This window comes from Grammomys surdaster, unplaced genomic scaffold (assembly GCF_004785775.1).
Source record: "Grammomys surdaster isolate TR1022 unplaced genomic scaffold, NIH_TR_1.0 125896, whole genome shotgun sequence".
Lineage (NCBI taxonomy): Eukaryota > Metazoa > Chordata > Mammalia > Rodentia > Muridae > Grammomys > Grammomys surdaster.
This window is the reverse complement of record NW_021620720.1, coordinates 1,779,989-1,802,158: the sequence shown is the minus strand read 5'-3', so window position 1 is coordinate 1,802,158 and position 22,170 is coordinate 1,779,989. Positions and strand designations below refer to the sequence as shown.

Genomic DNA, 22,170 nt, shown 5'->3' with positions numbered 1-22,170 from the left:
TCAGGATTGAACAGGACACAGAGCTCACCATAGGCAATGGAGGCAGTGGAGAACTGGGATTTGAACTCTGGTCTGAGTTGTTCTGGAGTGTCTTGTCTATCAAAGCTCATTACCATTTGAGCACAAAGTGGCTCCTGTCACTATGGCTTTCTAAGCCCGGCCAAGTTCCTCTCCCTGTTTAAACTTCAGCTCATTTGCAAGCTGAGGAAAGTGGAAGTATATATCTATAGGACTCTCGTGAGACATAAACCAAATGATGCATGCAGCAAGAACACAACGAGCGCTCTCCACCAGGCTGAATGTGATTACGATCAGACAAGGTCTTTGATGGCTGGCTGGGTGTCTGATGAGCCTTGCCACACCCCAAGTCCTTGGCATCATAAATGCCAGGGCTTAGGAATGAAGGGACAAACACGTGGGGCGGCAGCAGCAGCAGAGCAGCACACCAAGCAGAGCCTATTGCTACTCTGCATCCCCATGGCCTCATGGGGTGGAGACAACCTGGCTGTCAAGTCCCTGAATGCCCAAGGATAGTTCTATACTACCTCATCAGCACCTTCCCAGCCCTCATAGGGTTAGCTTTCGTAAAGCTGCTGTCGCATCCTTCTAAAGGCCCTTGGAAGAGGGTTGGGGGTATAGGTCAGTTGAGAGTCCTTGTCTAGCATGCATCTGTTACCACACTGGCTACTCAAACCCAACAGCAAGCAAGGCTTATGGGCTCCTCTCATCTCACATGTGTTTGGTTTCAGACCTCAGGACAACTGGGGGACTGTGGTACATATTTTACTTATCAAATAGAGACCTGGCCTCCAGGTTCTCCCAGCATCCCTCAGTCCCTAGTCCTTTCCTCCAATCTTGAACTTTCTAGCCCAGGGGCTGAACTGCCCTTACCTCAGAGGTCCTCCCTGTAATATCCAGACATTTTGAGCTCTCTCTGCTCTGTCTCTCTCTGTCTCTCTCACTCTCCACCCCTTCTCTCTTTCTTTCCCCCTTCCCCCCTCCCCATGGTGACTTCCCTGGCCTTGGTCCTTGAGGCCAGTGAATTTGCCCATCCGGATAACAGTTTCCCAATAAACCTGCCTTTAATATATTCTAATCTGGTTTGAATTAGCTCATTTCACCTGTGGAGAAATAATCCATCAACATGGATAGGGAAACTGAGGCCCAGCAAGGTGAAATGGCATATCCAAGGTTTACTGAGTTTAGGATGAAGCTCTAATACCCAGAAACGGGCCTTTAAAATTAGCTCTTTATTAATTCCCCATGTCGTTGAAATCTTTCAGCAAACAGGCAGGTATGTAATCACAAATCAACAAACACATAAAGGCACTGCTAATTGTTACTGACTGTGGGATGCTCTGCGGTGGGTGTGGGGTGGGGGTGGGGGTGGGGAGCCTGGGCTGAGTCTGCTCTGCTGATTGATGGCCCCGTCCCCCATATTAACAAGCTGGCTAATTGCAGGAAGTCACATCATTCAGAAGCTAGGGTAAGGCAGGAATAATGGCATCCCCGATGGAGCCCGTTGCTCCTGGGAATGAGTCAAGCCATTGAGAACAATGAATGCTTTGTAATCACCTCCAACTGCCCCTGTCCAGCAACACCAGGCCCCAAGTAAAGCCTCTCCAGGTATTTAATAAGGCTGAGCAGGAGTGGGAGTTCATGGAGTCTCACCAGGACAGCCTGCTCACAATCTGTTCCCCCTTCCTCCCCCAGTTAAAGAGTCAGGTAGGCAGGATTCACTGGTGAAAGGATGTCACCAAGCCCCGCCCACCCAAAGTTCAAGGACAAGAGGTCATTCACATTCTGCTTTCAGATTAGTGGATTCCTGGCTAGGGGTGTGGGGGGAGTGAGCACATGGACAGGCCAATGCTCCCTTCCCCATCCCTCCTAGAACCTCAGCTTTCTTTTTTGAGTAGCAACCACAAGTCAGACAATGGGAGGTAACAGGGGGGACAGAGGAGGGAGTATGATCTATGACAATGTCCATCATCAACCACAGGGACTCTCAACAAGCCCCCACGTAGATATACCAATGTGCCCATGAACTCTGCATAGTAAACTGAAGTGGGAACTTAAGGGTTCTTTGGAAAGTCGGTTGGATGGTGTTTCGCTGGGGCAGACACGTGAAGGAACTTTAAGTTAAAGTGGACACAGGTGAGGGGCTAAAGCAAACTCGTAAAGGAACGTTTTTCTGAACCAGACATAGGAGAGGATGTTTTGCTAAAGCAAGCACGTGAAAGGACACATGGTAAAGGATTCTTTGCTAACGACATGCATGTATTGGTCTGCCTTACATTGCATAGTTGAACTGCATTTGTAGGAATCCATAGAGAGAAACACACCAAAAAAAAAAAAAAAGTCTGGTGGTGTGCTGCAGTTTCTTGTCACTTCTGTGGACTTGGGCTGATTGGATGCACGGGCTGCAGCAAGACACATGGAGGACGCTTGATGTTTGGAGGGTATAAATAGGACTCCACAGTGACAGAGGCTGAGCTAGGGTTGCTGGTACAGCTAGCTATGCAATGCTTGTGGGTGTGTCCTTGCTGATCTTCACTTCCCTGAGAGAGAGGCATGGCTAAGAACTTCTGGTGTTCCTGATGGTCTCTCCTGCTGCCTTGAGACTGAGGCCTGGCTGTGTCTCCTAGGTCGTGTCACACCGCTGTTGCTAACTCGACTCTACCAAACTGGACTGCTGTGTATCCGTGAGGTGATTACAAGTGGATTGAGCTGCTGCCACCTGCTAACCTGTGAGCTGAACTGCTGATTTCCAGACAACACAGACAGCAGTTGCTCCAGAGAACCTTTCTAAAGAGGTCCACTCCTCCCAACTCCCTCCCCCATATCCTTCCTTTTCCACTATCTCTGGTGGGGCGGGCGGTGGGCTAAAGGGGGGGGAGTTTAAAGTGTTTAAGAACCATCATTAAAAATAAATTTTGAAAAAAAAAGTTACAGTAAACCATCTCAGAAATCTGCGGGTTCAGGGCTGGGGACACAGCTCAGCTGTTCGAGTGCTTGCCAGGCATGCACGGAACCCTGAGTTTAGCCCTAAGCACCACATAAAACCGTATTGTGTGTCTGTAATCCCAGCACTAAGTGGGGAGAGGTAGGAAGATAGGGAGCTCAAGGTAATTTTCAGCTACATAGTGAGTGAGCTTAAGTCCAGCCTCGGCTGCCTGAGGATGTATCTAAAAACAAGACTAATAAAACAAAATTAGTGGGCTCAGCCTCCCCTGCCCATTCACATTTGTATAGGAAAGTCCTGGGACCTGAGATGAGAAGCCACTCCTAAGTCATAAGCCTTCCTTAGTAGCCGGGCTAGGGCAGGGATGGAATGTCCCACCTGCCACCAACTGCCTCTCTGCCTGACCTCTTGGTGACAGGATATCTTTAGCTCCAAATAACCATTTGCAAGACTCTAAACCTAGAGGGATACTATTATTATTAATTTTTTAATATGTATGGGTGCTATGCCTGCCTGTCTATCCATGTGATACGATACAGGGAATCAAATCTTCTCCAAGTGGAGCTTTAGATGGTTGTATCAATGTGGGTGCTGGGAATTGAACACAGGTCCTCTGGAAGAGCAACCAGTGCTCTAAAAAACACCTCCAGCCCCTTGTGCTTCAGTCCTTTGTGATAGTTATGGGCCAGAATTTATGCCAACACAGGCAAGTCAGAGAGAAGCTACGTGGAAGGAACAAACCTCTTTCCCTTTAAAGACCATAGTCTTTGCCACCCAGCTTTAACTCTGACAAGGAGCATGATTCAGCCTGATGACATTTTGTCTGAGCCTTACTATGCAGACCAGGGACATTAGCTCTCAAAAGATCCCCTGCCATGATGGTAACAAGAGCTTGGGAATCAGTAGATTTATACTATGGCAGCCAGTCAGCTCACCACCAGCCAGCCCACCAGCACCTCCACGGCTGATGACCTTGCAGTCAAGGCTGAAAAGCTTGTTCTTGGAGAAGGTAGCTGAGACAGAGTGCTTTTCTGTCATGAACTGCATGAGGACCTAAGTTTGATCTACAGCATTGCATAGACCAAGTTTGTTGGTCCATGCCTATCATCCTAGCACTGGGGAGAAGGTAGAAGCAGGAAGACCAGAAATTCAAGGTTATGTCTGTTAATAGCAAGCCAAAAAAACAAAAACCTATAATACATAGGCTATCTTTAAAACAAATAACTTAAGGAAGGAAGGAAGGAAGAGAGGAAGGAAGGAAGGAAGAGAGGAAGGAAGAAAGGAAGGCCATACTATGTATCTGGTTCCTCACAGTAAGAACCACTGAGTAGCAACAACCACATGCTGTAAGAACCCATCAGATACCTAAAGCTTCACCATACTGTAGATATGCTGGATTTGAACCTGTATTTTACCAAGGCTCCTTTTTCTATACCCGTAAGCAACCCTGAAAGGTGAGTGCCCCCTTCACAGAGAAAGAAACCAAATCCAAGAGTCTGGGTTCAAGGTCACACAGTTAGTAGGTAGGACAGCCAGGATGTGTGTGACCTGGCCACAGGTTTCAACTCCACAAACACTTCTCACAGCACAATGGAACATTTCCCCCCTGAGGATGCCCAAGTGTGAGGGGTCTTCTGACCATCTGAGCATATTCCATCCCAGTATCAACTCCCCCACCCCCACCCCGGGACAAATCAAACCGCGTAAAACCCAGCATGATTGATGAGGAAATACAAACTGAACAAACACATAGGGGAAATGTTTGCTCTACCTAGTAATCAGACATGCAAATGAGAGCGGCATTTAGGAGCCACTCTCTACCTATATAATTAGCAAGACTGGAAAAAAAAAAGCAAGCAAGCAAAATCCTGTTCTGAACAAGACCTGCGCATCTCCGACCTCCGACAGAATAGACTGATATTATAACCCTGTGGGAAAGTGATCACAAGACCCGCGAATCTCTGACCCTCAACGGCGTAGACTGCTCAAAGAAGAGGCTCGCTGCAACACTGGCTGTGAACATGGGGACACATGTTCTAATATTGTGCAGGAATGGAAGGGCTGGGAAACTGGGCATCTATCAGTTCCTGCTCTGCTAGGCGGCCATCTGAAATGAGAACTAAGAGGTCCAACCCGTAGCAGAGAAACGTGAATAAAAGAAAGGATGGGGCTGGAGCTCAGAGGGCATGCGCATCTTCAGAGTGGGAGGGCGTGGGTTCAGTCCTCAGGACACGCCCCCAACACAAACACCCATCCACTACACAGAGAGGGGAGGGGGAGGGGGAAGGGGAGTGGGAGAAAGAGAAGAGGAGAAGGGAGACAGACTAACTGACCAGCCTGGTAGTGCATGCCTTTAATCGCAGCACTCAGAAAGCAGAAGTCGGTGTATCTCTGTGTTTTTGAGCCAACCCAGTCTACACAGTGAGCTCCAGGACAGTCTGGAATGTATATAGTAAGCAGGTCTTGTTCTAAAACAAACAAACAGGAGAATACAAACTGCTTGTGTGAGCAGGGGTAATGATGCTGTGAAAAAAATATTGTGTGCACAGGAGGGCAGGGCAGAGCTGGACAGAGAGGAAGACAGTTTCAGACTCGGGGACAACGACAGGCTAAGGCCCTTTGCAGCTACTGTTGAGTTGTAAACCTCAGAGAACAGCTTCAAGGGTTCGCGGTCATAGACTATGTCTGAAGATGACACGGAAAGAGAGTCCTATCCCTCATTCCTGGGCCGAGGGTCACATTCCGGGTTGCCACTGGCTCCCTGGGTAGCGGAGAGGCTGTAACAACCCCATCCTGACTTACCATGAAGCCCGGAGCACAAGTGCAGCCCCCAGTGATGCTGTGGCAGTCGGCACCATTCTGGCAGGTGCAGGGTAGCTGGCAACCATTGCCATAGTAGCCAGCAGGGCAGGACTCATTGCAGTAGTGGCCGGACCAGCCTGGTTGACAGGTACAAGCTCCAGTAACTGGATGGCAGCTGAAGAGAGGAAGAAGGAAGAAGAGGACAGGTTTGCAACTGTGTCCCTTCCTCTGCCCACCCCAAGTCTAGTCTGCCCACGGTAGTAAGAGCAAACGAACCCTGTTGTTAAGTTAGTCATGCCTTGTTTACAAGACCATGCGTGGCCATACATATAGTCTCAGTAGTTCCCAGAAATGAAGGCTCTTAGTTAAGTAATTTGCCTAAAGTCATTTAGCAAGGAGGTAACAAGACCAGGGTTACTACCCAGACTTCTGACACCCAAATATGTACTTTTTTTTTTTTTTGAGATGGACTTGTGGTGCCCAGGCTTCATTTGAACTCCCTATATAGACAAAGGTGACACTAAATTTCTGGTATACTCCTCCCTCCACCTCCCAAGGGCTGAGATGACAAACATGTGTCACCATGCCGTGTTTACGCTACGGATCAAACCCAGGCCTCCTGCACGCTAGGCAAGGACTCTACCAACTGAGCTGTAGCCCCTTCTCAGTAGTACACCCCCAGAGTAAATCCCCAATGTACACTCTTTATAAAACTACACAGAGCCCAAAGCATACGGCAGGGCCTTTGTCCCGTGTTTTATAGACTCTGAGGTCCAGAGTTCCCATAGCTCGTGTGTGTGTGTGTGTGTGTGTGTGTGTGTGTGTGTGAACACGTGAGAAGGCAACCACGACACTGGAAGGTCTCCATACAGTAGACTCTTATTGAGCATTGGTAGCTAAAACAAGATCCCAGGCTAGGGTGGCCTCTCCGACAATGGCTGTCCCAAGGGACCCGCTACTTGGGCTTCCTTACGCTCTGTAACAGAGTGAGCCCTTCTCCCTCCTGGATCATATTCACTGTCCGGTTTACACACATAGGAATGTACATTGCTTTTACCATATTTAATCATTTTCTTTTTTTGGTTTTTTCAAGACAGGGTTTCTCTGTGTAGCCCTGGCTGTCCTGGAACTCACTCTGTAGACCAGGCTGGCCTCGAACTCAGAAATCCGCCTGCCTCTGCCTCCCAAGTGCTGGGATTAAAGGCGTGTGCCACAACCGCCCTTCTTTTTGAGACAGCCTTCCGTAGCCCAGGCTGGCCTTAAAGTTGCTGTGTAGCTGAGGATGATCCTAAACCTTACCTTTTGCATCTTTATTTACTTATTTTATGTGTAAGTATGTGGGAACATGGATGCCGCGGCGCGTGTGTAAAGCCCGGAGAACTACTTGTGAGAGCGCTCTCTCCTTCTACCACACGGGTCCGTAGGACTCGGGCCATTAACCTCAGTGCCGAGCAACTTTAGCTGCTAGGCTATCTCACCAGTTCCCAACCCCGAACTTCTGATCCTCCTGCCTTGATACCTCTATTCTTAACAACTGTGTACCATTACCACCGTTTTATGCCTCCAGCTGAAACTCAAACCCAGGGCTTTGTGCAAGCACTCTGTTGGCTGAGCTATGCCCCCAGCCCTCCGTGTTTAATTTTCTCTGTCTATTGACTTGTTTGTTTTCTGTCCACCCACTAGGTTTCAGTTCCCTGGGGGAGCCGTCCTTGTCTGTCTTGTCACCTCTCAGGACCCAATGGGGTTCCCGGCATGTGGGAAACGCTGACCTCACGGTGTGCTTAAAATGAATGAATTAGCAGAGTAATTATGAGAAGACCAGCTAGCCTCTCTTCTGGGGGTGACCGTGGTGTTCTTGTTGAAAATGAGGGGGTGGACCAGAGCAGAGGATTCTGGAATAATAAGTAGCTAATAATCACTTCAGAAAATGTTTAGTCTCATTAATCATCCAGTCAAAACAACAATTGGGTATCACCTTCTCTCTATCAAAACACAGACGAGCTTTTCCAACGCTGGTAAAGGTTTCAAAACAATCTGAGGTTACATATCAGGAGACCTAAAAAATATGCAGATGCATCGGCCTTGTAATTCCATTTCTAAGAATCTATCCTAAGGAAATAACCGTGATTGTGGAGGAAGATTTATACACAAGAGATGTTCCCTAAAGCATTATTTATAACAGTAGAAAATGGAATCAATTTGAATACTAATAAATAATATGTAGCCAGGCTATGAGAGTACCAGGCACACATACATTTCTTATCTTTCACAAACCTGTGAGGTAGGAATGTGAATCTCCATTTTACAGGTGGCACCCAGAGGTTTTGAGACCTACCCAAGGTCACATGGATAAGTGGGTGAGCACATCTTTAAACCCAGCAGAGGCGGGCAGATATCTGAGTTCAACACTGGCCTGCTCTACACAGTGAGTTCCAGGACAGCCAGGACTACACAAAGAAACCATGTCTCGAAAAATAACAACAAAATACTTTCTGCTATAAGCTGCCCGGGTCACAGTGCCTCTTTATAGTAATAGAACCGTTACTAAGACTCTAGGCAAACTCCGCAGGCTGAACTATATCCCAGCCCTACGATTCTATTTCTAGAAACGGGACATCTGACTTCTTAATTTAAATTTCCCTTTGGAAAGATGCTGGGGAGTGATGGCAGACAATGATTTGATTTTTTAAAAATTTTTGCTGTTTTTGAGACCAGCTGTCTTCGAACGCATGGCAGTTCTTCTGCCTGTGAAGGCCTTGCTTCCCCTGGGTGACCTTGCTGTTCAGGCAGTGCTGGGGGAGGCTTGGACCAAAGTCCCCATCACTGATGCACAGTCTGTCTCCTTTGTTATCAGGTTTCCCCCTTTCTTCCTTTTCCCCAGACACAGATTAATCACTGGCTAACAGGAGCCGAAAGCTGCACAATTCAGGCGGCGGTTTCGAGGGGTGGGTTTTTCGGCCTTTCTTTTGCCCTGATGAGATTTCTATCTCTGTGGCATCTGCTGGCTAAATCAAATCTTTCAAAGGTAATCTGCCATCATGGCTCCTGGAATTCATCTATGACAATCTAATTTCGGAGGGAACATTTAAGAGGCCCGACACCCAGACACTGTCTTCAAGGTGAATGATCTATGAAGGAGAGTGGTCTCTTTTGTGTTTTCATGGAACCCACAGAGGAAACTGACACTCACCAGCCTGCTCTTTCCCAGGACGACCATAACTTCTCTGCAGCAGCTAGCCAGAGGGGAAGGAGCAGGGAGAGGCTGTGGGTGAGGGGTCTCTTGAGCTGGAGTTAGAGTCCTGTGTCTCTTCAGAAGGATGCCTGAGACTAGAAGCCACCATTTATCCCAAGTGCTACACAAATTTAGGGACAAATGAAGCAAGCCTTCTAATGACTACCACTCCACTCTACTTCCAAAGAACACAAGAAATGTTGTCCCCATTTGGAAGACTGGCACAGAAAGGAGAGAGGCATATATCAGGGTATTTTCTTAGCTGGGTAGTGAAGTACCAGCCCACCTCCATCTTAGACTTAAAAGACACCTTCTAGTAAAGACAAACTAGGTTTTATCTGTTTAATCATAAACCTCTCAAGGACTGAGCTATGCCCCACCTGTAAACTACAAATGGTTCTGTACTGCCTGTTCCAGGAATGGCAATCATGTCTCTGTTTTAAAAACCATGTTTATAACCATCTTGCAACCCTAGTTTTGTTTCAAAAGGTTATATGCCTGAGTACCTGGTTGTGCCCAACTTGTGACCATGTCTGTTTCAGGAGGTCATTCTGATTAATGTGTCGTGCTTATGTTCTGCTCCTGCAGCCCTGCCGATCTCACCCAACGAATCCCCCATCTGGAAATGCTCTGTGTCTGAGCTATAAAAGCCTCGTGTTCCTCACCTCCAATGCTGACTTCTCAACCCCCCACCACCTTAGGAGGAGGATGCCCATATACACAAATAAAGAAGGTTGCTTTAGTTAATTTGGCCATGATGGTTTGAGTAGTGGTCTTTCTCCTTCCATCTTTGAGATTAACAGTTGATCTGAGGCCAGGATGGAGGAGACCAACCCCCACTCGGTACCTGCAACTTAATTGCCTTAAGATTGGAATCATAGGTTCCCCCTCCTCCCATCTCTCTGTTTGTTTCTTTCTCTCTCTCTCCTTCCTTCCCTTTCTCCCTTTTCCCCTTCTCTCTCTCCTTCCTCCTGTCTTCCCTTGCCTGCTACCTTCCTCCTCGTTTTTTAAAAAATTATATATTATTTATTTAATGTTTATGTGTACACTGTCGCTGTCTTCAGACACACCAGAAGAGGGTATCGGATCCCATTACAGATGGTTGTGAGCCACCATGTGGTTGCTGGGAATTGAACTTAGGAGAGCTCTGGAAGAGCAGTCAGTGCTCTTAACCTCTGAGCCAACTCTCCAGTCCTTATTTTCTTTGTTTTAAAAGATAAGAGCTCCTGGCATCCATTCTGCCCTCCATGTAGCCAAGAATGACCTTGAACTCTGATCCGTCTGCCTTTGTGGAACTACAGGTCTGTGCCACCATGCCCAGTTTATGCTGGGCCTCATGCATGCCAGGCAACTGCTCTACCAACTGAGGTACACCCCTAGCTGCAACTCTTTGCTTTCTCTATATCCCAAGAGAAGCCTCTATCTATGAGTCAAAGCTTCTGGGGGGGGTGGGGTGGGGGAGAAAGGCTGAGCTATGTCCACACAAAGGAATAGGCCTGCTACAAACAAAACCAAGAGCTGCAAGAATTCAGTTAGTCTAGAGGGTCTCACCTCAGATGTCTTGCTTTCTCTATCCTACTTGGACATTTGGCAGCGACTGGAATCATCTTTGGGTGTCAGAACTTGGGAGTGAGCCGGGCATCTGATAGGTGGGAGCCAGGAACCCTGCTGAATATTCCATGGAGCCCAAGACTGCTCTGTGTGACCAACCAGGTGGGTTGCCTAACAGAGACTGAGCAGCACATGTGTCAGGGGCTCGGTCACAGGGCTGGCACGCCAGGAGGACGGGGAACATTTAAAAAGCAAATGGGACAGAACTATCTAGAAGGATGCACTGCTTAAGACGAATTCAGCCATGCCTGCCACTGAAGGCCAGGACAGTGGTCATAGGCAGCCTGCTGGTGCCCTTGAGGGTTCTGGTTTGGGGCAAGGCTCTCCCCAAAGAGGTAGAGCTTTGGAGTCTAAGCAGACTGCCCAGAGCTGGGCTGGCAGGCACCATCCAGGATCTTAAGGATGCCTAAGGCTAGCTCTTGCCTCCCAGTTCCTTAAAACATGACACACATTAAAGACGGTAAAGCAAATAAGCATTAATATTGGATGGGCTGAGATTAGCGACAGAGAAGAGAGAGTCCTTCCAGATTAATAATGCATGGGGGACTCCTTCAGAAGAAAGATAAATTATGCAGCGCGCGAGCTTGCCGGGGAAGGGAGGGAAACAATGGCCTTTTAATTTGGGGCTTGAGTGGATCTCTGTGGTGGGGACTCTTCCTGAATGGGGACCTCAGGAGCCTCCTTGCTTTCTGTCCTTGGCTTCCCAGCAAGCATGGAGTGTCCCCATGCTGTCTTCCGCTGGTGGAGTAGGTGAACTGGTTTCTCATTCCTACTTGGGACCCCTAGATCTATCACCCTACCCTTCAGTTCAGGCAAAAGACCACCTCTTTCAGGATGTCCTTCCTGCCCAAAATGGTGGTCTCTTGTGATATCTTGAGATATTTGCACATATCTCAGGCCACACTAACTGGGACATATGTTGGAACCCAGCAGAGCCAGGTACGTATATTTCTACCCTACCATTTCTCAACCTCTGACATTGGGTGTTTTATACACTTAGTGGTGTGTTGTGGTTTGGCTGATGGAATTTTTGATCGTTAGGACATCGAGCAGGGCTATGAGACATTACTGGAGGTGCCTCGTATTGGAAAACTATGCCAGCAAGTGTGTAATGTCAGTGAATACTCCAAATCTGATGGCCTAAGGGTATCTGGGCTTCCCTCCTGTAACCTGGCCCTGCCCTGTGGGGGCACTCGAGTCATGCACAGACCGGCTACCTTGGCTCTAAGCCCTCTCTGTATAGTCTTCTGAGATGCCACCAAGGAACTATATTTATCTAAGCTGATACGTGCCAAGATGCCCTGCTTGCAGTGACAGGAGGTCCAGGGTGACTTGTGAGAAACCAAACACTGAGGTGAAGAGGAGTCTCAGAGCAGAGGCATTCTCTGCCTGGCCATCTGTTTAGTTTCCACTGCTTGGACCAGCTTGTCTTCCTGGCCATTCATAGTCAAGGAGAAGGGATACCCCTCCCCTTCTACCCTGATAACAGAGAACAGGCATCTGTGGGGCAGGACAGGAAGGGAAAGGGGTAGAGGAGGAGCCTGAGACTGTTTGCTCTCCTGTTTCTCAAGCTCAGTCCTCTCTGGAAGCAGGAGTGAGGCTAGCTACTGTCCCTATATTCTCAACATGTCCCATGTTGTCCTGGGCTCAGAGGCTGATCTCTGTCCTTCCACCTCTCTCACCAGACCAGGGCCTCTGTGGGCCCAGATGGGCTTTCTATGGCTCCAGCCTCTGCTTACGTGTTCAGTATGGAGAGGACTTTCCAAGATAGCTTACCAGCCACCACACCATGAGCCCTGTCACCCCCATGAGCATCTTGGCCCCCATAACTATCCAATCCTAATCCCCTGTTTCTGTGAGTCACTAGGCTGTTCCTTACTCATGAAACAGGTGGCAGGTGACCTAAGGTCTGGTCCTGACTCCACATGGCTGGCATTAGTTCTCACCTTTTATTAGAGAGATCAAAGCCCCAAAAGCCCAGCTCCTTCTTCCAGTTGGCTAGCTGTCCCCCTGGAGGTGGAGCCACAACCTGGAAAGCCTTTCTTTATCAGGGGCCCACCTATCCCATGCCCCAAGCTTACCTGTCCATAGCTCATACCTGATAGTGTTCTCAGTGTCACAGGGACAGGGCAAGGTGCAGCCTGGGCCATGCAGGCCCTCGGGGCATAGCCGTTCCTGGCAGCTGGGGCCCTTGTAGCCAGGCTCACATTCACAGGCACCTGTGGCTGGTGAACATTGACCTCCGTTGTGGCAGTCACAGCGTTGAGAGCACAGGAAGCCGAAAGTCCCAAAGGGACACTCCTCTTGGCACCTGTGGAGAGTAGAGCAGGGTGGAGCTGTGAGCGGAGCCATTGCTGGGCTTCTTGCTGTATCTGCATAGACTCCTCCTCCCTTGGAGTGCCTGGCCGGGTCTCTCCTTCCCAGTCTCCTCCCCCATATCCATGGGAACTGCACCCCAGGTCTCCCCAGCAGCCGGAATGAGCTCCTACTATCCCTGTCATGATGTAAAACTTTTTTTCTTTTTCATTGTTAAAAGCTGTGATAAAGTTGAATGTAGTGGCTTATGCCTGTAATCCTAGCGGCTAGTGAGGCCGAGGCAGGATGCTTCCTTTAGGTTTGGGGCCAGCCTGGTGGGTTCCAGACCACCCTGTGTGATTATGGGCTGTGTATAACTGAAGTCCTCGCAGGCTCCCAGTCTTAGTCTTTCTGCGGCCTCTCGGCAGCGTCTGAGAGGCCAAGGGCTGGAAACCAGTCGGTCCCGGCCGCCTCCTGCCCCCCACCCACCGCGGAACCTTCAGACTGAGTTCTCCCTAACACGGAAGCGCCCAACCCGGTACAGCGTGAGATGAACTCCTTCTGCCATGCTGAGCCGCAGTTCCAGCGGACTGGGCCGTGGTAGATGCGCAGGACCCACAACTCCGCCCAACAAGAACCCACGTGCCCGCGTGCCCACGCGCCGAGCTAATCATTCCCCGCATGTGTGTGCTGTGGATTACATGCTTGAATGTTTGTACCTTTCAAAATTCACGATGAAAGTTTGTTATAGTTAATTGTATAATTAACCAATTTATTTAAAGAGTCTCATATAGACTAGGTTGGCTTCAAATTTACTACGTAGCCAAGGGTGACCGTGAACTTTACATCGTTCCTTGTCCACCTCCTGAGAGCCATGCCTGGTTTAAGCAGTGCTGGGGATTTTTTTTTTCTTCCATTTTTTGTTTTGTTTGAGACAGAGCCTTACTCTGAAGTTCAGTTTGGTGTCCTAGAATTCACTATGTAATCTGGGCTGGCCTCAAATCCACAGCCATCCTAGGGCCCAAACTTCTGACTGCTGGGATTATTCATACGTGCTTTCCCGAGTCTCAGGCAGGAAGGAGCCTCTCCCCTTGTCACGAGGAGCGATACGACCCCTTTCCTGAGGGTTTCCCTTTAGTAGATGTGTTTTCCTCCTTCATCAGTTTGCATAATCCCAAAAACAGACTACTTGCTGTTCTGAGATCAGGGGACTCCTCGAGGCAGGAGCTAGCTCTCTCTCATCAGTCAGTGAGCTCTCAAAATGGAGGACTGACAATTTGTGCTATGTGAGCTCATACAGGTACTTGGGGGTCCCTGCAGGTGATTATGATTTGCCTCGTGCACTAGCAGGGTGCGTGATCTTTGCCAGCTGCAGATAGTTCAATTCTGAGGACTCTGGAGAGGGATACATGGAAGAGCCCTGAGAGGGCCTGGGGTGGCTGCTGTTCGCCCTGATGCTGGTTCCTGTTGCTGTGGTTTGTCAAGTGGTTGTAAGTAAAGAGAAGCTGGAGAGATCCTGATGACGAAGACTGGACTTGCCCCAACAAGGACTCAACATTCCTAATCTGCAGGCAGTAGTCTAAAGAGGTGGACATCCCCTTTCCCCTCTCCTACCTAGTGTTGGGGATTGGAAGGGGTTAGGGTGGAATATAGGTTGGAAGAATGGTAGATATAAGAACTCAATAAAGTTAAAAAAAATACGCCAACAACCCATCACCGTACACATAATTAATTTTTTTGTTTGTTTGTGTTTTTTTGAGACAGGGTTTCTCTGTGTAGCCCTGGCTGTCCTGGAACTCACTCTGTAGACCAGGCTGGCCTCAAACTCAGAAATCTGCCTGCCTCTGCCTCCCAAGTGCTGGGATTAAAAGCGTGCGCCACCACCGCCCGGCTACACATAATTAATTTTGAAAAGGGTGTATCATGATCCAGGAAGGTAGCCAGGAGACCATAATTTGTTGGTACTCTTAAATAAATTTCTCTTACCTGCTGATCTGTCTTTCAGTTCTTATTAAAAAGGTTGTTCCGGTTCTTAAAAGACAAGAAATATGACCCTCTTGCCTTAGTTTCATGGAATGAAAAAGGCTCAAAGAAAGGAAATCTGAAGTGTAATGGAAGCATGAACTCGAGGAATTAGAAGCAGTTTAATTATCACTTGTTTGGAGGTCAGAGGACAGGCTGCAGGCTGCAGAGCCCTTCCAATTTTACATGTGTTCCAGGGATGGAACTCGGGCTTTGAGTAGCAGGCACGATGCTGAGCCATCTCACTAGCCCCTCCCCCTAAGATTTATGCTTTATATTCAAGTGCAACCTTGAACTCCTGATCCTCTTACTTCTATCTCCTGAGTGTCGGTATTACAGGCATGAACCATCAAAGCCTATTTACTCAGTACTGGGGGTACAGAAGGAACACGCCAGGCATTTCAAGTGCAGAGGGGTCTGCACCGTCTCAGGTCTTTACGCATGCTAGGCAAGCACTCTGCAGAGCTACGTCCTCATTTGCTTATATTCTAAGTGTACCCTGTGCCGACTAGTTTTGTGTCAACTTGACAGGCTAGAATCAACTGATGGGAGGGAGCCTCAATTGAGAAAATGCCTCTATAAAGTCAGGCTGTCGGCAAGCCTGTAGGGCATTTTCTTTTTTTTTTTTTTAAAGATTTATTTATTTATTTATTTATTATATGTAAGTACACTGTCGCTGTCTTCAGACACCCATATGAGGGCATCAGATCTCATTGCAGATGGTTGTGAGCCACCATGTGGTTGCTGGGATTTGAACTCATGACCTCTAGAAGAGCAGTCAGTGCTCTTAACCGCTGAGCCATCTCACCAGCCCGGGCATTTTCTTAATTAGTGGTTGATGTGGAAGAATCCAGCCCATTGTGGAGAGGGCCACCCCTGGGCTGGTGGTCTTTGGTTCTCTAAGAAAGCAGGCTGAACAAGTCCTGAAGAGCGAGCCAGTGAGCAGCCCCCCTCCAAGATCTCTGCGGCAGCTCCTGCCTCCAGGTTCCTGCTCTACTTGACTTCCTGCCCTTACTGTGTTTAATGATGAAGAATTGTGTGAAACTGTGAGACAAACCCTTTCCTCTCCAAGTTACTTGCGGTCATGGTGTTTCATCACAGCAATAGTAGTAACCCTAACTAAGACCATACCCATAACTTCTTAGAGGCTCATTCTAGAGGCCAGTGGCCTAAATGAGGACACGTGGCCACACTCCGGTGGACATGGGGGTGGGTGGCATTGTGTATGGGAGAATTGAGATCAGAGAGACTATTCAGGACCGGCTTTGGCAACTAGCGGCCAGGTGCCCTTGTTTCTGCCTTCACTGTTCTGTACTCCGAGTGACAGGAGAACAGGAGAGTGACTGTGACATAGCTTTAGAGCACCTCTCAAGGGAGATGCCTACTGGCCGTCCCCTCTTAGATCCACTGTGTGAGGGATGGAATCTGGCCCATGGCAGGCAGTGAAAAAGATCTGGGCTGTCCCAACTTGCTGGGGCAAGAACAAAGGGAGGGGTTGCTGGGGGAGGAAGATCGGGTGGCAGGCAGGAGAGAGAACGGGGGAGCTTGGGAGAGCGGGGGAAGGGGGAAGGGAGGGAACTCAGGGAAAGGATGAAGAGCAGCTGAAGACCCATGCATGGTCTAAACTGCCAGTCCCTGCTCAGCTTCCAGATTTCTCCACAGATCACTGAGCTCTGCAGGGCTCAGATCTCTCCGAGGTCAGGAGAGAAACTCACACCAGGAGACACCTGCTCACTTGCATTGGAATATTCCTGCCCAGCAGGACAGACGGCTCCACTTAAGAGAGTGTCCCACCCAGCTGTACTCCTGGGGAAGAGGCACTGAATCTACCTGCCCAGAAAAAAAAATCTAAGAATGAAATATTGAGAACCTAATCCATTTGCACAATCAGTCTCTTTTTACTTTTTTTTTCCTAGCCACAATTTAAACAACTTATTTATTTAGAGACCAAGCAAAGACTGCTAATGAATTTTACACAAAGCACACTAATAATCGGCCCGTGAAACAGGAGGGTAATCACAGCAGGGATTAGCTTTCTACTTAAACACCCTTCCTTCCCAACATATCAATCTAATGTGTCCAATATCGCCATTAACAACCAGATACATTGCTCAATTAAATTACAAGTTATGTTTCGTGTTTAATTTGAGCTGGATCCCTCCGATCTGGGGAGACCCGCATTATTATACCCACTCGGCTCTAATATGCTCATGATAATTTGGGGTGGGCTAATGCAGCTGTCACCTACAAAATTAATGGAGGCAATTTTACAAAATATTAAACACCAGGCAGCCTGTTGAGGTGGGAAAGCCAAACACACTCAGAGCTCTGCATAAACCCTCCTGAGGCAGGCTGGGGAAACAAGCTGGAAGGCTCATGGTTTTGGAGATTCTGTCTGCTCTGAGATCAGGGGTGAGACTCGAAGAAGAGACACTCGGGATTATTTCTGCCCTTGGTGAACCTTAAGAGCCAATGAGGCGGCTCTACTGGTAGTGCCTGGTAGTTTGCTAACGCTAGTTTCCAACATCTGAATAAGGCTGGAACACAGTGGGTGGGGCTCATCTGGTCCCCAACATTTCCTTACCTTGGGGTTTGAAGATGTGAAGGGAAGGTGGGCCTAGCACTTAATCCCAGGTCCCCGGGGCCCACACCCTGGGCTTTATATTACATTTTTAAATATAGTAGAACTTTGGGAGAAAGGTCTTCATGTGACAATTCTCATTCAAAGCTTCAGGGCTGGCTACATCATTTGCAAAGCAGCCAAGCACCTGTGACCTTTCCAGTAAGCTTGAATTCTATTGGCTGATGAACAAGTTCAGGGCTAGGGCCTAGAGAAAGGATTTGTGATAAGCATGAGGATAGAGTCTCTTGGTGGAGTGTGCAAAGTAGCTAGAGCGGTGTTCCATTCACTGGAGAAAAAACTCAGGGTCTCGGGGGGGGGGGATTCAGGAGGAGGCTGGCTCCTAACAGATTCGCAAAGCATCACCAGGTTGTCTGACCATGTCACTCAAGCATGCCAGGTGGGCAGGCATACTTCCTTCCATCGAAGAAGGACAGGCCTGTGTGATTGGCAATCTTGTTTTCTCCAGTGCTTAGTCTAAGCTGTGCTTCTCTCACAGTATCTCCTCTCACTTTGTCTAGAAGGGTAACAATAACATTCAGGGTCCAGAGGTAAAACTTGGATCCATCTGCACAGCGCCAAGCAAAAGGCAGGGACTCCTCTGGATGGTTGGTGAAGGGGACCTTGCCCTGGGTGTGTGGACACAAGTGTGGTCCTCTGCCTCCAAGTGTGATCCTCTGCCTCCAAGTGTGGTCCTCCACCTCCAAGTGTGGTCCTCCACCTCCAAGTGTGGTCCTCCACCTCCAGTTCAGCATGGCATCAGATACGCAGGCCTTGCAGAAGTGTGCCCTGGCTCCACAGCTGTCTTCCAATTGGGTCCAGAAGGCAGTTCCTAGGTTCTGTGTTCTGTTGCCTGTTCCCTCTGCCAGGTTGGCTTCTTTCAAGGATGGTATCTCTCTGAACCCCTGTTCAGCGTACTCTCAGGCATTCATGTCACACAGAGTGATGTCAGTATCTTTCAGAGATAACTCAGTTTTTGAATACAAATCTACTTCTATAAGAACTTCAAACTGTGGACACTGACTTTGCTTTCTCAGCTCTCTCAGAGTCCCTGTTTCCTTGTTGGTACAGACTAAAGAAAAGGAGAGGGGTGCTCACCTCCTTCCCTGGTGCAAGTCCAGGGCGGCCAGGTTGGTGGAGGGGTATGCACATATGGGTGAGACAGGGTAGATTTCATATTGCCCTCTGAGGAAAGAGCCAGAAGGCTGGCCAGGGACGGTACTCTCTGCAAGGCTGCTAAGGGTTTGAACAACTGAACATCACAGGCAAGAGTTAATGCTACTTTACCTGTCTCCCATGTATCCAGCTGTACAGTGGCATTGTCCAGTCACATGGTCACACTGGCCTCCATGGTGGCAGGGACAGTCCTGGCTACAGTTCTGGCCAAAGGTTCCTGGTGGGCAGGGCTGGGCACACACTGCTCCCTGAAATAGAATTGAGGACAGGTTTGGTAGGGCTTCAAGGAGAACATGCTGAGGTTATATACTCTAAGAAACATTGGGGCCCCAGGGACCACCCCAAATTCCTAGTGTAATCAGGAGAGCTGGGTATTCCCACTACAGTTAGCTCTGCTGAGGCTAGCTCTTGCACCCAACTATGCAGAGTATAGTTAGTAACTGCTACATATCAGGTGCTGGGTTAGAAACCGGGGGTACAGATTTGATACTTGTCCTTCCAGAGTCCTAGGGAGACCCCGGAGGAAGCACATAGTGTTAATCTTCTCACATGGTTGTGAAGAGAAAGAAAGCTGAGCAGATATAGGGGAGCTCCCACTCAATATCCAGCCATGGAGACACACTCACCCCTGGGCCTTTCCTGAACCCAGCTAGAGAGCAGAGGACCCATAAAGACGTAATGGGAAGGAGGGGGGTGTAAAGAAGGGAGAAAGGGGCAGAAGGGGGAAGAAGAAGAAGAAGGAGGCAGAGAAGGACAGGAAGGAGAAGAAATATGATCTCCATCAGGGCATAGCATCACACATTTTTATAAATTAAAAAACAAAACATTTTTTTAAGCCAGGCAGTATTGGTGGCACACACTTTTAATCCCAGCACTCAAGAGGCAGAGGCAGATGCAGACGATCTCAGAGTTTGAGGCCAGCCTGGTTTACAGAGTGAGTTCCAGGACAGCCTTCTGGAAGACACGGAGAAACCCTGTCTCAAAACCAAAACAAACTAGCATGCAAACAAACAATAGAAAACAAAAACAAAACAAACAAAAACCCAACCCCACACCATCCTTTCCTTTCTGAGATGTATGGCACGTGGACACCTGAGGAGGCTGGGACTTAGGATCCCCTGGAGCTGGAGTTACAGGTGCTTGTGAGCTCTCTTGCCACAGATTCAGAGAGTATACTTGGGTTCTCTGGAAAAGCTGCAGGTGCTCTCAACTACTAAGCCATCACTCCAGCCACCAAAGTTTTATATTTCTAAATCAAAGCCATTGGGAAAAAAAAAAACAGTCGTATGCAAAACCCAGGACTCAAGTTGTTATAACTCGTAGCTAGGAGTTAGATGACAGCAGACCACTTCCTTAAGAGTCTGGAGAGAAGACAGTTTCCAGTCTAGAACTAGCTGCCCAGAAGCACCAGGGGTGTGGCTGAAGGGAAAGCCCTGGTCTTTAGCGCTTCAAGAGAACAAACCAGTTAAAGCAAACTCCTTCTGTCTAGAATTTTAAAACTACCAAACCAAATGTGTAAGTGGGAGATTTGATGGAGACAGTTTCAGATTTGAACAAGAACATGGATACTCTTCAGTAACTAGCTGGAATATCCCCATGCCCCTCATCAAAAGGGAATGCTGGTGATGCAGCCCAGTCAGTAGAGTGCTTGCCTGGCATGCATGAAACCCTGAGTCCAGTCCTCAGTATCATATAGACTGGGTGTAACATACCTGAAGATGGAGGCCGGATGATTAGAAGTTTAAGGGTCATCCTCGACTATACAGCTAGTTTGAGAGTTATATTTGGGTATGACACCCTATTAAACAACACCCCCCCCCAAAAAAAAGAAGAAGAAAAGAAAAAAGGGCTCGGTCGTGGTGGTGGTGGTGCATGCCTTTAATCCCAGTACTTGGGAGGCAGAGGCAGGGAGATCTCTGTGAGTTCAAAGCTGGTCTGGTCTACAGAGTGAAAAAGAAACCCTGTCTTGAAAAACAGAACAAAAATAAAAAGAAGAAGAAGAAAGAGAAGAAAAAGGAAGGAAGATAACTCAAGAAAAAGAAAAACATGGATTCTGAGAACTAGAGACCCATCAAAAGAGAAACAAGAGGAATCCCATGACAATAGTGACTGCACAAAGCCAAGAGCTCAGACGACAGAAGCACGAGGTGTTCTTAATGCTGCCTCAAAACACAAAGGCAAAAACAGAAAGGAAAAAGTGGATAAATGACTGACTGAGAGAGACAGGGAGGGAGGGAGGGAGGGAGGGAGGGAGGGAGGGAGGGAGGGACTTCTGATGTGTCCAACCTTATTGAGAGGAAGTTCAGCTTTCAGTTCAGCCGTTGGATGAATTAGTAGTGGCACACACAGGCATGTTAATGTTGTAGACATTTAGCTGCCTTCGCTTCTTTCTTTTGGAAGCTGGCCTTTACTTTGGGCATCCCCCCTTTTTTATTTTTTTGCTAAAACCCTCCTCCATATGTGGCTGCTTGTCTCCCATGCCAGACCTCCAAGCCAGCTCAACTCAAAAGGCAAGGCCCTCCCTCTCTACTTCCCCATCCTCCTCTGCCAGGTGGTTGCCAAGATTTACAGCTTGCCTGACCTGAAGTTTTTCTTTTAAACATGAATAAAATTGTCCTTAAGATTAAAAAAAAAAAAGACGACTTAACACCAAGTGTATGTGTATGTGTATGTGTGTGTGTGGGGGGGGGATAGAGCTAAATACATAAATTAAAATTTAAGTTTATAAAAAAATTTAAGTTTATTATATATGTGTGTGTATGTGTGTGCATGCATGTGGAAGTCATAGGACAACTTGCTTAAGTCAGTTCTCTTTCTACCATGTTGGTCCCAGGGACTGAACTCAGGTCTTTAAACTTGAGGGCAACTGCCTAACCCACTGAGCCATCTTACCACCCTGACTCTTATTCTGTGGGCTGGAGTCAATAGTTAAGAAGTGGCAGTAAAGCGTGTTAGGTAGAAAACAGAGGAAGATACCCAAAGGGACACAGGCCAGGGTTGCAAGCACTAGTGTTTTCTCTGCCCCCACCTCCAGTATGAGCCTTGAGGTATACACCTTTAAAACACTACGTATCAATCTCAAGTCTTCATCAAACATCTGAGCCCCATCTTGTCTCCTGCCACCCTCTCAGCCTCATGCCGGAGATAATCATTTCTCTTCTGGAGAATGAAGATGATCCTCCAATTAATTAATCAATTTGTTCAACACACAGTTATTAAGCATCAATAATCACCAGCCCCGAAGAAGCTAGTTCAGTCAGGAAAAGCCTGTCAGACCAGAGCCATCTTTCCGCATCATGTTATTGAGTTGTAATGAATTAAGTGGGAGGCTTTCAGCTCAGATTTCCCCTCTGAAGGCACCCAGGGGCTCTGAGTGGATGAGAGGGGCTCGGGAGCCGAGGGAAGGAGCTCGGGAGCCGAGGGGAGGAGCTCGGGAGCCGAGGGGAGGAG

General features: G+C 48.2%; 1 protein-coding gene across 3 annotated transcripts in view; it reads right to left on the bottom strand.

The window, feature by feature from the left end:
• The window catches only part of Megf11 (multiple EGF like domains 11), a 325,074-nt gene that overhangs the window by 45,279 nt on the left and 257,625 nt on the right, over positions 1–22,170 (bottom strand). For all 3 annotated transcript variants that reach the window (XM_028752345.1, XM_028752347.1, XM_028752346.1), the window contains 3 exons: positions 18,832–18,968; positions 12,706–12,918; positions 5,765–5,939 (listed from right to left, as the gene is read on the bottom strand). In XM_028752345.1, the coding sequence (XP_028608178.1) occupies positions 5,765–5,939; positions 12,706–12,918; positions 18,832–18,968 (525 nt within the window). The remainder of the gene's footprint in view (positions 1–5,764; positions 5,940–12,705; positions 12,919–18,831; positions 18,969–22,170) is intronic.